Below are 14,837 nucleotides of genomic sequence, written 5' to 3'. Positions count from 1 at the left end.
ACGGGAAAGAATGGCATGGAGAGAGTCAATTGCAGCCAGAAGTCAGTTTGGAGGGCACCAGATAGAAGTCTTCTCATTTCCATCACGGTAGGTATTTCTTTGGCATTGAGAAGGGATTTTTCCTTCCCACATGTTCTCAGCACTATCAGGTGCTGGTCAATGTGTGTCTTTTACCAGTCTTGGCCTGATGAAGTTATCTCAGAAACCCTTCCAGGTAGTCTGCTGTTTGCTCAGATTATGACCAAACTTCAGGGCATCAGTGACTCTAAATCTAGACACCTGTCACATTATAGATGATCAACCTAAAGCACTTGAAAAAAGACATCTATCCAGCTTATTGGGGACTAAGTTTCTTCTAGGTTTTCAGCAGCTGGTTCAGCTGTAGCAGACCCAGTGTACTCTCACTGGATGCCAGGACTATTTGACATAGTGCTTCTAAACCTCAAATGAAAACAAGCAATCCTCATTCCCAAGTGAAGCAGCTGGTATGCACTGAGATCAACTTCTTTCAGAAATAGGCACAGGGGTAAGGATCCCAAGAACTGAGTCCTCTTGGAAAACGATCTCCAGCATTTAACTGTAGCACAGCTGTGTGAGGTCAGATTGAATATGCCAGAATCAGGTGGGAGCTAAATAGGGTCATTAGTTACTGGACTGCCTTGATAGTCTTAGGGAACTAGATAATCCCCAGGACTTCATGAGGCAGTAATTTATCTAGGTGGTTATTATGGAAGAGTGGAGTAAGAACCATCAGTAAGAGTGATCAAGCTCCAAAGGATGCTTACTCAAGACGTCTTCCACTCCAGAGCCCGGACCAGCATCATGCAACTCTCATTTATCAGAAAGGAGCCCAAGAAATATTAGGTTGTGGGAAACCATCACTAATGTCATTCAAATATCAGTCCAGTATGTTCACAAGATGTTCTTCTTCAGGTGCTGGAATGTAGCTGGGTGTGACACAAGCCACACAGCATGTGGGATACAGATAAGGCCATACAAGTCCCAGAGTCTGATGTCATAAGGATTCACATACCACACAGGTTGTTCAGGAGACCAGGGGAAGACAGTAGTCAGGATGGGGATGACTTTGAAAGGAAGATAGCCCTAATGAAAGCGGAACTAACCATTAATTTTTTTAAAAAATAAAGAGTACTGAGGCACTCCCAGGGCAGATGTGTGGCCTGTTGAGCCATAAAATAGTTTGATGTACCCTTGAAAGGCCTCAGGCTCAGGCTTAAAGAGAGGACATATTCATTTGGTAGGAAAAAAGGCCTGAGAATGGGACCAATTAGAGTGTTACTTCTGGTGCAAGAGCAGATCCTCAGCCTCCTCTGATAACACTTCCCCAGTTTATTAATCTGAAATTGCTAGCAAAGGGTTAGTAAATGGGAAACAGCTTAATAGAAGACCTAATTAGCCTTGTGGGAAGTGTAGGTTTCTCAGAGATGGTCAGGTCATGGACCTCCGGTCAGGGCCTGGGGTGGAACAGGCAATGAATGGCCCACTGCAAAAAGCTCTCACAAAATCTCCTAATATGGATGGCTTCTTTTTTTTTTTTTTTGGCCACGCCCGCAGCTTATAGGATCTTAGTTTCCTGACCAGGGATATAAACTGGGGCCCCAGTGGTAAGAACACTGAGTCCTAACCACTGGACTGCCAGGGAATTCCCTGGATGGCTTTATATAAGTCCCCAAGATCCCCTTAGGAAGCGTCCCTCACAATAATGTCCCCCCGTGTTGCTATAGCTTTAACTTTAATGGGGAGATACACCTCAAAGCATCCTGAATCCTCATTCTAAACTGTCCTTATCTGAAAACATGGTCTCACCACATAGATCTATCCCCATTCAAGTAAATGAGGACTAAGGTGTATTATGGAACAGGCCAGTGAGTCCCCATTACCATCTATGGCAGATCCAGTCTACCAAAACCAGGATATCCACCACATCTGGGGTGGGTAGCAGCAGGCCTGAGAAGATGTGAGCACATTTCCAGATGCACAGTAAGGGCTACAAGCTCTAATAGACTGTTCACTTCAGAGGCACAGCAGTCTGCTATAAACAATACCTCTGAGGTCTTCCCGGAAACAAAACTAAAACTGAGACATTTCAGTTCCTGGATGAGAAGTGAAATATACCTAAAAGAACACATTTTCACATAGTAAAATATTCTTACTCCTCTGACATGTACTCTAGTTATTCATAGTGTTTTATTATTTTAATTTTCTACTGAATGGAATTGCTATTTTAAAATTTGGATTCAGCATCTATAGTTATGAAGTTGATTTCTCTTATATTTACTGGGGCTAAAAAAACTTTGCCAGCTATATGAAATAAACTGGGAAAACTTTCAGTCATTACCTATATTCTTAAACTGCTTATATAGCATGTGGATTACCTGCTCCTTGAAAGTCTGAACTCAACTTATCTATGGAGTCCAGGCAAAATTTTGAGGTATTTTGTCTGTTTTTTACAAAGGCATCAATTTCTTCTCTGAAAATTGGCCAGTTTTTTCCTTCTAAAGTTAATGTTACTTTATATTTTCCTAGAAAAGTCTCCATCTCCTAGATACTTTAAAATTTATTAGTAAGATATTACACTTAAAAATTTTTTATAATCCACTTTTTAAAAATGGTGAGATCTATTACATATACAGAAGAATATAAAATACATATGTAGAATTTAATGATAACAGTCACTTAAATATCATACAGGCCAAAGAATAGAAAATTGCCTGCATTCTATATACCAGTCCTGATACACCATAATATATTTATCCATTCCACTGTTTATGGGCAGGTCTCAAAATCATAAGCTCAGCTATACCTTATAAAACTAGAAAAAGAAGAGCAAATTAAACACAAAGTAAGTAGAAAAAAAAGGAAATAATAATGAGCAGAGTGGAAATTAAGGAAACAGAAAACTAGAGAAAAATTAGTGAAACAAAAAGCTGGGTTGTTGGGCTTCTCTGGTGGTGCAGTGGTTAAGAATCCACCTGCCAATGCAGGCGACACCGGTTTGAGCCCTGGTCCGGGAAGATCCAACATGCCGCGGAGCAACTAAGCCCATGCGCCACGAGTACTGAGCCTGCGATCTAGAGCCCACAAGCCACAACTACTGAGCCCACGTGCCACAACTACTGAAGCCCGTGCACCTAGAGCCCCTGCTCCACAACAAGAGAAGCCACCACAATGAGAAGCCTGCGCACCACAACGAAGAGTAGCCCCCGCTCACTGCAACTAGAGAAAGCCCACGTGCAGCAATGAAGATGCAATGAAGCCAAAAAAAAAAAACCTGGGTTGTTGAAATCAAGAAAATTGATAAATCTTTTTATAAACTGATGAGGACAAAAATAGAAAAGACACAAGTATTCAATAACAGGAACAAAAGAGTGGACATCCTATAATTATTAAAAAGATAATGGGAGAATATTGTGAGCAACTCTATGTCAATAAATTAGACAAATTAGATGAAATTACAAATTCCTTACAAGACCATAGTTAATGAGGTCACTCAAGAACAGATAATAGAACTACAACCCTGCAGCCTGTGGAACAAAAACCACATTCACAGAAAGATAGACAAGATGAAAAGGCAGAGGGCTACGTACCAGATGAAGGAACAAGATAAAACCCCAGAAAAACAACTAAATGAAGTGGAGATAGGCAACCTTCCAGAAAAAGAATTCAGAATAATGATAGTGAAGATGATCCAGGACCTCGGAAAAAGAATGGAGGCAAAGATCGAGAAGATGCAAGAAATGTTTAACAAAGATTTAGAAGAATTAAAGAACAAACAAATAGAGATGAACAATACAATAACTGAAACGAAAAATACACTAGAAGCAATCATTAGCAGAATAACTGAGGCAGAAAAATGGATAAGTGACCTGGAAGACAGAATGGTGGAATTCACTGATGTGGAACAGAATAAAGAAAAAAGAATGAAAAGAAATGAAGACAGCCTAAGAGACCTCTGGGACAACATTAAATGCAACAACATTCGTATTATACGGGTCCCAGAAGGAGAAGAGAGAGAGAAAGGACCCGAGAAAATACTTGAAGAGATTATAGTCGAAAACGTCCCTAACATGGGAAAGGAAATAGTCACCCAAGTCCAGGAAGCACAGAGGGTCCCATACAGGATAAACCCAAGGAGAAACACACCGAGACACACAGTAATCAAATTGGCAAAAATTAAAGACAAAGAAAAATTATTGAAAGCAGTAAGGGAAAAATGACAAATAACATACAAGGGAACTCCCATAAGGTTAACAGCTGATTTCTCAGCAGAAACTCTACAAGCCAGAATGGAGTGGCATGATATACTTAAAGTGATGAAAGGGAAGAACCTACAACCAAGATTACTCTACCCAGCAAGGATCTCATTCAGATTCGATGGAGAAATCAAAAGCTTTACAGACAAGCAAAAGCTAAGAGAATTCAGCACCACCAAACCAGCTCTACAACAAATGCTAAAGGAACTTCTCTAAGTGGGAAACACAAGAGAAGAAAAGAACCTATAAAGACAAACCCAAAACAATTAAGAAAATGGTAATAGGGACATACATATTGATAATTACCTTAAACGTGAATGGATTAAATGCTCCAACCAAAAGACACAGACTGGCTGAATGGATACAAAAACAAGACCCATATATATGCTGTCTACAAGAGACCCACTTCAGACCTAGGGATACATACAGACTGAAAGTGAGGGGATGGAAAAAGATATTCCATGCAAATGGAAATCAAAAGAAAGCTGGAGTAGCAATACTCATATCAGATAAAATAGACTTTAAAATAAAGAATGTTACAAGAGACAAGGAAGGACACTACATAATGATCAAGGGATCAATCCAAAAAGAAAATATAACAATTATGAATATATATGCACCCAACATAGGAGCACCTCAATACATAAGGCAACTGCTAACAGCTATAAAAGAGGAAATCGACAGTAACACAATAATAGTGGGGGACTTTAACACCTCACTTACACCAATGGACAGATCATCCAAAATGAAAATTAATAAGGAAACACAAGCTTTAAATGACACAATAGACCAGATAGATTTAATTGATATTTATAGGACATTCCATCCAAAAACAGCAGATTACACTTTCTTCTCAAGTGCGCATGGAACATTCTCCAGGATAGATCACATCTTGGGTCACAAATCAAGCCTCAGTAAATTTCAGAAAACTGAAATCATATCTAGCATCTTTTCTGACCAAAACACTAAGAGATTAGAAATCAATTACAGGGAAAAAAACGTAAAAAACACAAACACATGTAGGCTAAACAATAAGTTACTAAATAACCAAGAGATCACTGAAGAAATCAAAGAGGAATTCAAAAAATACCTAGAGACAAATGACAATGAAAACACGACGACCCAAAACCTATGGGATGCAGCAAAAGCAGTTCTAAGAGGGAAGTTTATAGCTATACAAGCCTACCTAAAGAAACAAGAAAAATCTCAAGTAAACAATCTAACCTTACACCTAAAGAAACTAGAGAAAGAAGAACAAACAAAACCCAAAGTTAGCAGAAGGAAAGAAATCATAAAGATCAGAGCAGAAATAAATGAAATAGAAACAAAGAAAACAATAGCAAAGATCAATAAAACTAAAAGCTGATTCTTTGAGAAGATAAACAAAATTGATAAACCATTAGCCAGACTCATCAAGAAAAAGAGGGAGAGGACTCAAATCAATAAAATTAGAAATGAAAAACGAGAAGTTACAACAGACACCGCAGAAATACAAAGCATCCTAAGAGACTACTACAAGCAACTCTATGCCAATAAAATGGACAACCTGGAAGAAATGGACAAATTTTTAGAAAGGTATAACCTTGAAGACTGAACCAGGAAGAAACAGAAACTATGAACAGACCAATCACAAGTAATGAAATTGAAACTGTGATTAAAAATCTCCCAACAGGGTTTCCCTGGTGGTGCAGTGGTTGAGAATCTGCCTGCCAATGCAGGGGACACGGGTTCAAGCCCTGGTCTGGGAAGATCCCACATGCCGTGGAGCAGCTAGGCCCGTGAGCCACAACTACTGAGCCTGCGCGTCTGGAGCCTGTGCTCCGCAACGAGAGGCCGCAACAGTGAGAGGCCCGCGCACCAAGATGAAGAGTGGCCACCGCTCGCCGCAACTAGAGAAAGCCCTCGCACAGAAACGAAGACCCAACACAGCCAAAAATAAATAAATAATAAATAAATTTATTAAAAAAAAAAATCTCCCAACAAACAAAATCCAGGACCAGATGGCTTCACAGGTGAATTCTATCAAACATTTAGAGAAGAGCTAACACCCATCCTTCTCAAACTCTTCCAAAAAATTGCAGAGGAAGGAACACTCCCAAACTCATTCTACGAGGCCACCATCATCCTGATACCAAAACCAGACAAAGATACTACAAAAAAAGAAAATTACAGACCAATATCACTGATGAATATAGATGCAAAAATCCTCAACAAAATACTAGCAAACAGAATCCAACAACACATTAAAAGGATCATACACCATGATCAAGTGGGATTTATCCCAGAGATGCAAGGATTCTTCAATATACGCAAATCAATCAATGTGATACACCATATTAACAAATTGAAGAAGAAAAACCATATCTCAATAGATGCAGAAAAAGCTTTTGACAAAATTCAACACCCATTTATGATAAAAACTCTCCAGAAAGTGGGCAGGGAGGGAACCTACTTCAACATAATAAAGGCCATATGTGACAAACCCACAGCAAACATCATTCTCAATGGTGAAAAACTGAAAGCTTTTCCTCTAAGATGAGGAACAAGACAAGGATGTCCACTCTCACCACTATTATTGAACACAGTTTTGGAAGTCCTAGCCATAGCAATCAGAGAAGAAAAAGAAATAAAAGGAATACAAATTGGAAAAGAAGAAGTAAAACTGTCACTGTTTGCAGATGACATGATACTATACATAGAGAATCCTAAAGATGCCACCAGAAAACTACTAGGGCTAATCAATGAATTTGGTAAAGTTGTAGGATACAAAATTAATGCACAGAAATCTCTTGCATTCCTATACACTAATGATGAAAAATCTGAAAGAGAAGTTAAGGAAACACTCCCATTTACCACTGCAACAAAAAGAATAAAACACCTAGGAATAAACCTACCTAGGGAGACAAAAGACCTGTATGCAGAAAACTATAAGACACTGATGAAAGAAAGTAAGATGATACCAATAGATGGAGAGATATACCACGTTCTTGGATTGGAAGAATCAATATTGTGAAAATGACTATACTACCCAAAGCAATCTACAGATTCAATGCAATCCCTATCAAATTACCAACGGCATTTTAAACAGAACTAGAACAAAAAATCTTAAAATTTGTATGGAGACACAAAAGACCCCGAATAGCCAAAGCAGTCTTGAGAAAGAAAAACGGAACTGGAGGAGACAGGCTCCCAGAGTTCAGACTATACTACAAAGCTACAGTAATCAAGACAGTATGGTACTGGCACAAAAACAGAAATATAGATCAACCGAACAGGATAGAAAGCCCAGAGATAAATCCATGCACCTATGGTCAACTAATCTATGACAAAGGAGGCAAGGATATACAATGGAGAAAAGACAGTCTCTTCAATAAGTGGTGCTGGGAAAACTGGACAGCTTCATGTAAAAGAATGAAATTAGAACACTCCTTAACACCATACACAAAATAAACTCAAAATGGATTAGAGACCTAAATGTAAGACCAGGCACTATAAAACTCTTAGAGGAAAACATAGGAAGAACACTCTTTGACATAAATCACAGCAAGATCTTTTTTGATCCACCTCCTAGAGTAATGGAAATAAAAACAAAAATAAACAAATGGGACCTAATGAAACTTCAAAGCTTTTGCACAGCAAAGGAAACCATAAACACGACGAAAAGACAGCCCTCAGAATGGGAAAAAATATTCGCAAATAAATCATCGGACAAAGGATTAATCTCCAAAATATATAAACAGCTCATGCAGCTCAATATTAAAAAAACAACCCAATCCAAAAATGGGCAGAAGACCTAAATAGACATTTCTCCAAAGAAAACATACAGATGGCCAAGAAGCACATGAAAAGCTGCTCAACATCACTAATTATTAGAAAAATGCAAATCAAAACTACAATGAGGTATCACCTCACACCAGTTAGAATGGGCATCATTAGAAAATCTACAAACAACAAATGCTGGAGAGGGTGTGGAGAAAAGGGAACCCTTTGCACTGTTGCTGGGAATGTAAATTGATACAGCCACTATGGAGAACAGTATGGAAGTTCCTCAAAGAACTAAAAATAGAATTAGCATATGACCCAGCAATCCCACTACTGGGCATATACCCAGAGAAAACCGTAATTCAAAAAGACACATGCACCCGAATGTTCATTGCAGCACTATTTACAATAGCCAGGTCATGGAAGCAACCTAAATGCCCATCGACAGACAAATGGATAAAGAAGTTGTGGTACATATATACAATGGAATACAACTCAGCCATAAAAAGTAATGAAATTGAGTCATTTGTTGAGATGTGGATGGATGTAGAGACTGTCATACAGAGTGAAGTAAGTCAGAAAGAGAAAAACAAATATTGTATATTAATGCATGTACGTGGACCCTAGAAAAATGGTACAGATGAACCGGTTTGCAGGGCAGAAATTGAGACACAGATGTAGAGAACAAACGTATGGACACCAAGGGGGGAAAACCACGGTGGGGTGGGGATGGTGGTGTGCTGAATTGGGCGACTGGGATTGACATGTATACACTGATACACTGATGTGTATAAAATTGATGACTAATAACAACCTGCAGTATAAAAAAACAAAGAAACAAAAAAAACAACTAATACTGAACTTTCTTTGGGTATTTGTATGGAAATATGTTAATATAAATGTTTCAGACATTACATGAAATTTCTTAAAATCTTATATGTTCTGGTATAATGTTGTAAGTCATAATTCTAGTTATTAGTTTAAAATGTATATCTCAGAAATAACTAAATTTCCTTGTCAATTGCATTATTATGAACTTTCATCAAATCTTTAACTGTGGTCATTTTTAAGTCTTTTGTCATTTACAGACAGTTCTGGGTGTACTCTGATGCTTTCGCAAAAATGTTCCTATAAAAGGGTTTCATCTTCAAGGAATTCATGGAAAAGACTCTGACAAGTACAGGTTTCTGGTAACTGACTATACTGCTGAACTGAATGAATAAGGATTTTCAGAACTCTAATGGAAAACTGATGAATTCATAAAAGTGCTAACAAAAGATCAAGATGAAAAAAAAATTAATTACATGGGACTGAGTGAACTGATGAGGATGATTATAATTTTTGTGACTTTCTGTTTGAATAAAAAAAAAATCCCACAATGACTCAGAGGTAAAAAATATGCAAATCAATTTTCACTGCAAAGTAAAGGAGCTGTTACAGTGGAGGATTACTGGACTGAATGTCAATGTTATGACATAGTATGAGTGTGTTTCGTGTTTGGTAATTGCAATCATTGTTGCTTTTGTTGTGGTCATCCATTTACAATGCTTGGTGTCAGCTTCTTTATCTCTTGTAAAAATAAAATACAGTGTGTGTGTGTGAGTTGTGAAAAAAAAAAAAGGAAACTTTAAAGAAAAAAAAAAGTCAATGATACAACCTTCATTGCAGCACTATTTACAACAGCCAAGACATGGAAGCAACCTAAATGTTCATCGATACAGGAATGGATAAAGAAGATGTGGTACATATGTACAATGGACTATTACTCGGCCATAAAAAAGAATAAAATAATGCCATTTGCAGGAACATGGATGGACCTAGAGAGTATTATACTAAGTGAAGTAAGTCAGACAGAGAAAGACAAATATCATATGATATCACTCATTGTAGAATCTGATTTTTAAAAAATGATACAAATGAACTTATTTACAAAACAGAAACAGTCTTACAGATATCGAAAACAAACTTATGGTTACCAAAGGGGAAATTTGGGGGGAAGGATAAATCAGGAGCTTGGGATGAACATACACAAACTACTTTATACCAGATAGATAACCAACAAGGACATGCTATATAGCACTGGGAACTCTACTCAATATTCTGTGATAACCTATAAGAAAAAAGAATCTAAAAAAGAATGAATACATGTATATGTATAACTGAATCACTTTGCTGTACACCTGAAACTCAGACAACATTGTAAATCAACTATACTCCAATAAAATTAAAATGTTTTAAAAATCAATGATAATTCTGTGTTAGCAAAGAATAATCAGAAATTGAAATTACAGAAGAATATAATTTGTAACAGTACCAAAATATGAAATACATAGGGACAAATCTTACAAAAGATATGTAAGACCTGTACACTGAAACTACAAAATTTTGTTGAAAGAAATAAAGAAGGACTTAAGTAAATGAAGAAATATACCATGTTTGCAGACCCAAAGACTCAATACTGTTAAGATGTCAATTCTCCACAAATTGATCAATAGATAAAATGTAATCATAATAAAAATCCCAATAGGCTTTTTTTGAAAAATTGATAAGCTAATTCTAAAAACTTTAAATATGGAAAGCAAAGGACCTAGAATAGCCTGGTCAAACTTGAAAAAGAAAAAATTTGGAGGATTTACATTACCTAATCTCAAAACTTATTTTAAAACTACAGTAATCAAGACAGTTTGATAATGGTGACAATGTTGACACAAAGATCAACAGAACATAATAGAATGTCCAGAATAATATGCACATGTATACGGTCAATAGATTTTCAACAAAGATGAAAAGACATCTTAATAGAGAAAGGATAGTCTTTTCAACAAATGGTGCTAAAACAATTGGATATCCAAATGCCAAAAACTGAACTTCAACCTATACCTGGTACCAGATAAGAAAAAAACTGGGTCACTCAAAATGAGTCACAGATCTGAATATACAAAACCTAAAACTGTAATACTTCTAGGAGAAAATCTTCATGATGTTACTATACAAAATTTTTCTTAGATACAACATCAAAAGCAAGACCCATAAAAGAAAAAAAATGATAGATTGAACTTCATCACAGTTAAGAATTTCCCCTCTTTGAAAGATGTTAAGAGAAGAAAAGGCAAGTCACAGACTGAGAGAAAATATTTCTAAATCACATATCTGATAAAGGACTTGTATCAAGAATATATAAAGAACTCTTAAATTCAATAATAAGAAAACAAGCAAACCAGTAATAAATGGCCAAAGATTTGAGCAGACATTTCACCTTTTTTTCCATAAATAATTTTATTTCACTTGTAATAGTTTAAATATCTCAATTATCCACTACCCAAATTATAAAACAATTGCATATTTTTAGCATTTTTCCCAGTTTTTATTGAGATATTATTGATGTATAACATTGCATAAGTTTAAGATGTACAGCATAATGATTTGATATATGTACATATTGCAAAATGATTACCACAACAAATTCAGTTAACATCCATTACCTCACATAGTTACAATTTTTTTTCTTGTGATGAGAACTTTTAAGATCTACCCTCTTAGCAACTTTCAAATATAACTTTCACCACAGGAGATGTAATGACAAATAAGCCCATGAAAAGATGTTTAACATCACTGATCATGAAGGAAATGCAAATTAAAACCACAATGGCATACCACTACCCACTTATTGGAATGTCTAAAATTGAAATCACTGACCATATCAAGTGTTGATGAGGATGTGAAGCAACTGGAACTCTCATACACTGCTGGCAGGAATGTAAAATGGTTTAACCACTTTGGAAGACAGTTTGAGTTTCTTAAGAAGCTAAACATACATGCCATATGACTTAGCCATTCCATTTCTAGACACTTATTTAAGACAAATGAAAGCAATGCATATGTACAAGGATAAGCATTGAAGCTTTGCTTGTAATAATAAAAAAATGGAAGCAATTCAAACGTTCATCAACAGAGAATGGTTGATAAATAAACTGTGTATATCTGTAGAATGAAATACTGCTCAGCACTAAAAAGCATGAACTTTTGATAAAAGCAACAATATGTGTGATTCTCAAAATAATTATGCTTAGTCAAAGAAGTCAAATAAAGTATACATTCCATATGATTCCATTTATAAAATGAAAACTAATCTTTGGGGTTAGAAAGTGGATCAGACATTGTCTCGGGACAGGAGGAGGCTGCAAGGAGAGATTAAAAAGGGGTACAAGGAAACTTTGAGTTTGTTGGATATATACCTTTTTTAATCATAGTGATTTTACAGGTGTATGTACATTTTAGAAATTATCAAATTGCACATTTAAATACGTGCAGTTTGTTGTAAATCAATTAAACCTAAAAAGTCTACTTAAAACAACAAAACAGAAGTAAGGGGAATACAAAGTTATTACCTTCATCTTATCCAGTTCATTAAGTTCCTTAGTAGGATTTTTTTCTAAGTGACCTGCTTTACTCGGAGCCATAGCTGTTACCATCTCTTTGCAACAACTGGAAAAAAAAAAAAAGAGCACACATACAGAGCATGACCTTTTTATTGGTGGTTCCTCTCCTAAGTCCAGATACAGTATAAGTTTACCATAATAATTAAGCTACTGACTGACCAGAGAATAATTTGTTTCTTGCTCAGTTTCTCACTCTTGTCCTCTTCCTCCCCTCCCTTCCTGTCACTCTTGACCACTGGTAACACTGAATGGAAATGAAGGGGAAACTGGCTAGATTGTAAAAGCTACTTCCCGAATTTGAAGTAATCATAGTGACAGTATGATTCCTAGTTAATGAATTACAATTTTTATAGACATCTTCTTTATTTGACAGGAATCTTCTAGCTTTTCAGATATAAGGCTTTTTTTTTACTTTTTTGTTTTTTTAAGAGATGTTTTGGTTGGTGTTTAGTGATATATATAAAAGTATACCTTCAGCTTTGCATGGAATTACACAGGCAAATTATACCTACTCCCCCACAGTAGGTGCAAAAATGCAAGATGCAACTTATTTATGCAAGTAAGTGATTTGTTTTGTTTTGTTTTTTTTTACTAATTCTCACTCCCACATACATATACACTTCCCATCCTGCCTATGCTAACATTGTTTTCAAAGGAATTCTAAAGCCATTAAGAAAACACCAAAATCTCATATTCCAACATGGCAGTGTTGAAGCTAGTTTAAAAACCGAACTAGCATTTCTTTCAAGGTTTTAAAACAATCTTTTATTGCTGCTACTTAACTACCCTCCTTTCCTCTGCTTTTTTTTCCCCTTAATTTTTATTAGAGTATTGTTGATTTACAATGTTGCATTAGTTTCTCCTCTGTTTTATGTCGCATTTAATCTTCAAAAGGGAAGTAATAAAATAACCAGATAGTTTCACCTGCTCAAATAGATGGAATATTGGGACAACTTTTTTGCCAGGGCAATCGCATCTAGCTCCAACTTGGCAATTCCTAGGTCACGTTTTTCAGCACTTTCCTCCTCCAACTTTATGAGAGTATCTGGATCAGGAAAGTCAGGTACCATTAAAATCAGCAAATTTACCATCCATTGAATCATGGGTATATGCAATTCATCCATCTGTTTAAAAAAATGATTATAATACAAATGACCCATTTAAAATAAATCAAACAGTAAAAACCATATAAAAACAGAACTGATCATACCTGTGTCCAATTTTCAACAACACTATTATTCTTAATGAAATCAAATCATCACTACTCAACTACTGTAACCTTACTTTCTTTTGCTCACTATACTACATTAAACTACCCTCTTCTTTAGCTTGGTCAAGCATATTAACCAGTTAAGGCCACAGTTAAGTTCCCACCAGTGTGCACCAAGGCATTCCAGGGCTTCACAGTGAGCTCTCAAGGATGCCATGGGATGTAAAATTCTTGAGGGAGATAATAATGATATGTGACACCTGTCAGACATAGCATGAATTTGACATGATTCACAGTTTCAACCTTAGATACACTATATCACTTTTGATGACACCATATCTTTGAAAGCTGGTTTTATTGGTGGTTGTGTGATTAAAAACAATTACTGTGTGAAAGTCAAGGTGGGACAGGAAGTGAGAATGGCAACGTCCAATCTGATTTCAAGGTTAGAGAGGTTTTACAGTACAAAAGCATATACATTCCATTAGTAAGTAACTTTGATTAAATGAGAATAAAATAAAAGGATTTTTTAAGTGGAGGTGGGGAGATGAGTGAAATAGGTGAGGAAGATTAAGAAGTAAAAACTTCCAGTCATGAAATAAATAAGTCATGGGGATGTAATGTGTAGCATAGAGAATATAGTCAATAATATTGTAATACTTTGTATGGTGACAAATGGTAACTGAATTTATCATGGTGATCATTTTGTAATATATAAAAATATCGAATCACTATGTTGTACACCTGAAACTAATATTTTAAGTCAATATACCTCAATTAAAGATTAATTAATTAATAAAAGGGTTTTTTCTGTCAATGAAGTTAAACTGAGACACATTGAATTTTACAAAATATCTTTGGGCAAACAATTCCAATCAGGCAGTGCCAAACCCAAAATATGGTTAGAGGCACTCTGTAGGTGGGAGCTAGGACAGAGATTTCTACAGAGAAGACACTAAGCAAAGCAAAGCAATTATTTAATTGGCTGTGTAATTTCAATGTTTGCCTTATTTAGGAAAATTTAGTTATCTGGCTGTTATGAGAGTTGTTCTTGAGTTTCATTTTTTCATATTCGAGAAGATCTAGTGGACTGTTTAGAATTAGTTGTTCTTGAGTTTCATTTTCTTGGATTCGAGTGCATCGACTCTGGCT

The 14,837-nt window shown here is 36.0% G+C and overlaps 1 protein-coding gene across 11 annotated transcripts in view; it reads right to left on the bottom strand.

Moving 5' to 3' along the window:
- AXDND1 (axonemal dynein light chain domain containing 1) overlaps window positions 1-14,837 on the bottom strand; it is an 85,481-nt gene that overhangs the window by 25,648 nt on the left and 44,996 nt on the right. For all 11 annotated transcript variants that reach the window (XR_011073640.1, XM_068541320.1, XM_068541319.1 and 8 more), the window contains 2 exons: window positions 13,400-13,599; window positions 12,425-12,521 (listed from right to left, as the gene is read on the bottom strand). Coding sequence is in view for 10 of the 11 variants with exons in the window: in XM_068541320.1 (XP_068397421.1) it covers window positions 12,425-12,521; window positions 13,400-13,599 (297 nt within the window). In the remaining variant the exon portion in view is untranslated. The remainder of the gene's footprint in view (window positions 1-12,424; window positions 12,522-13,399; window positions 13,600-14,837) is intronic.

This window comes from Eschrichtius robustus, chromosome 3, assembly GCF_028021215.1.
Source record: "Eschrichtius robustus isolate mEscRob2 chromosome 3, mEscRob2.pri, whole genome shotgun sequence".
Lineage (NCBI taxonomy): Eukaryota > Metazoa > Chordata > Mammalia > Artiodactyla > Eschrichtiidae > Eschrichtius > Eschrichtius robustus.
This window is presented reverse-complemented; position numbering and strand designations above follow the sequence as displayed.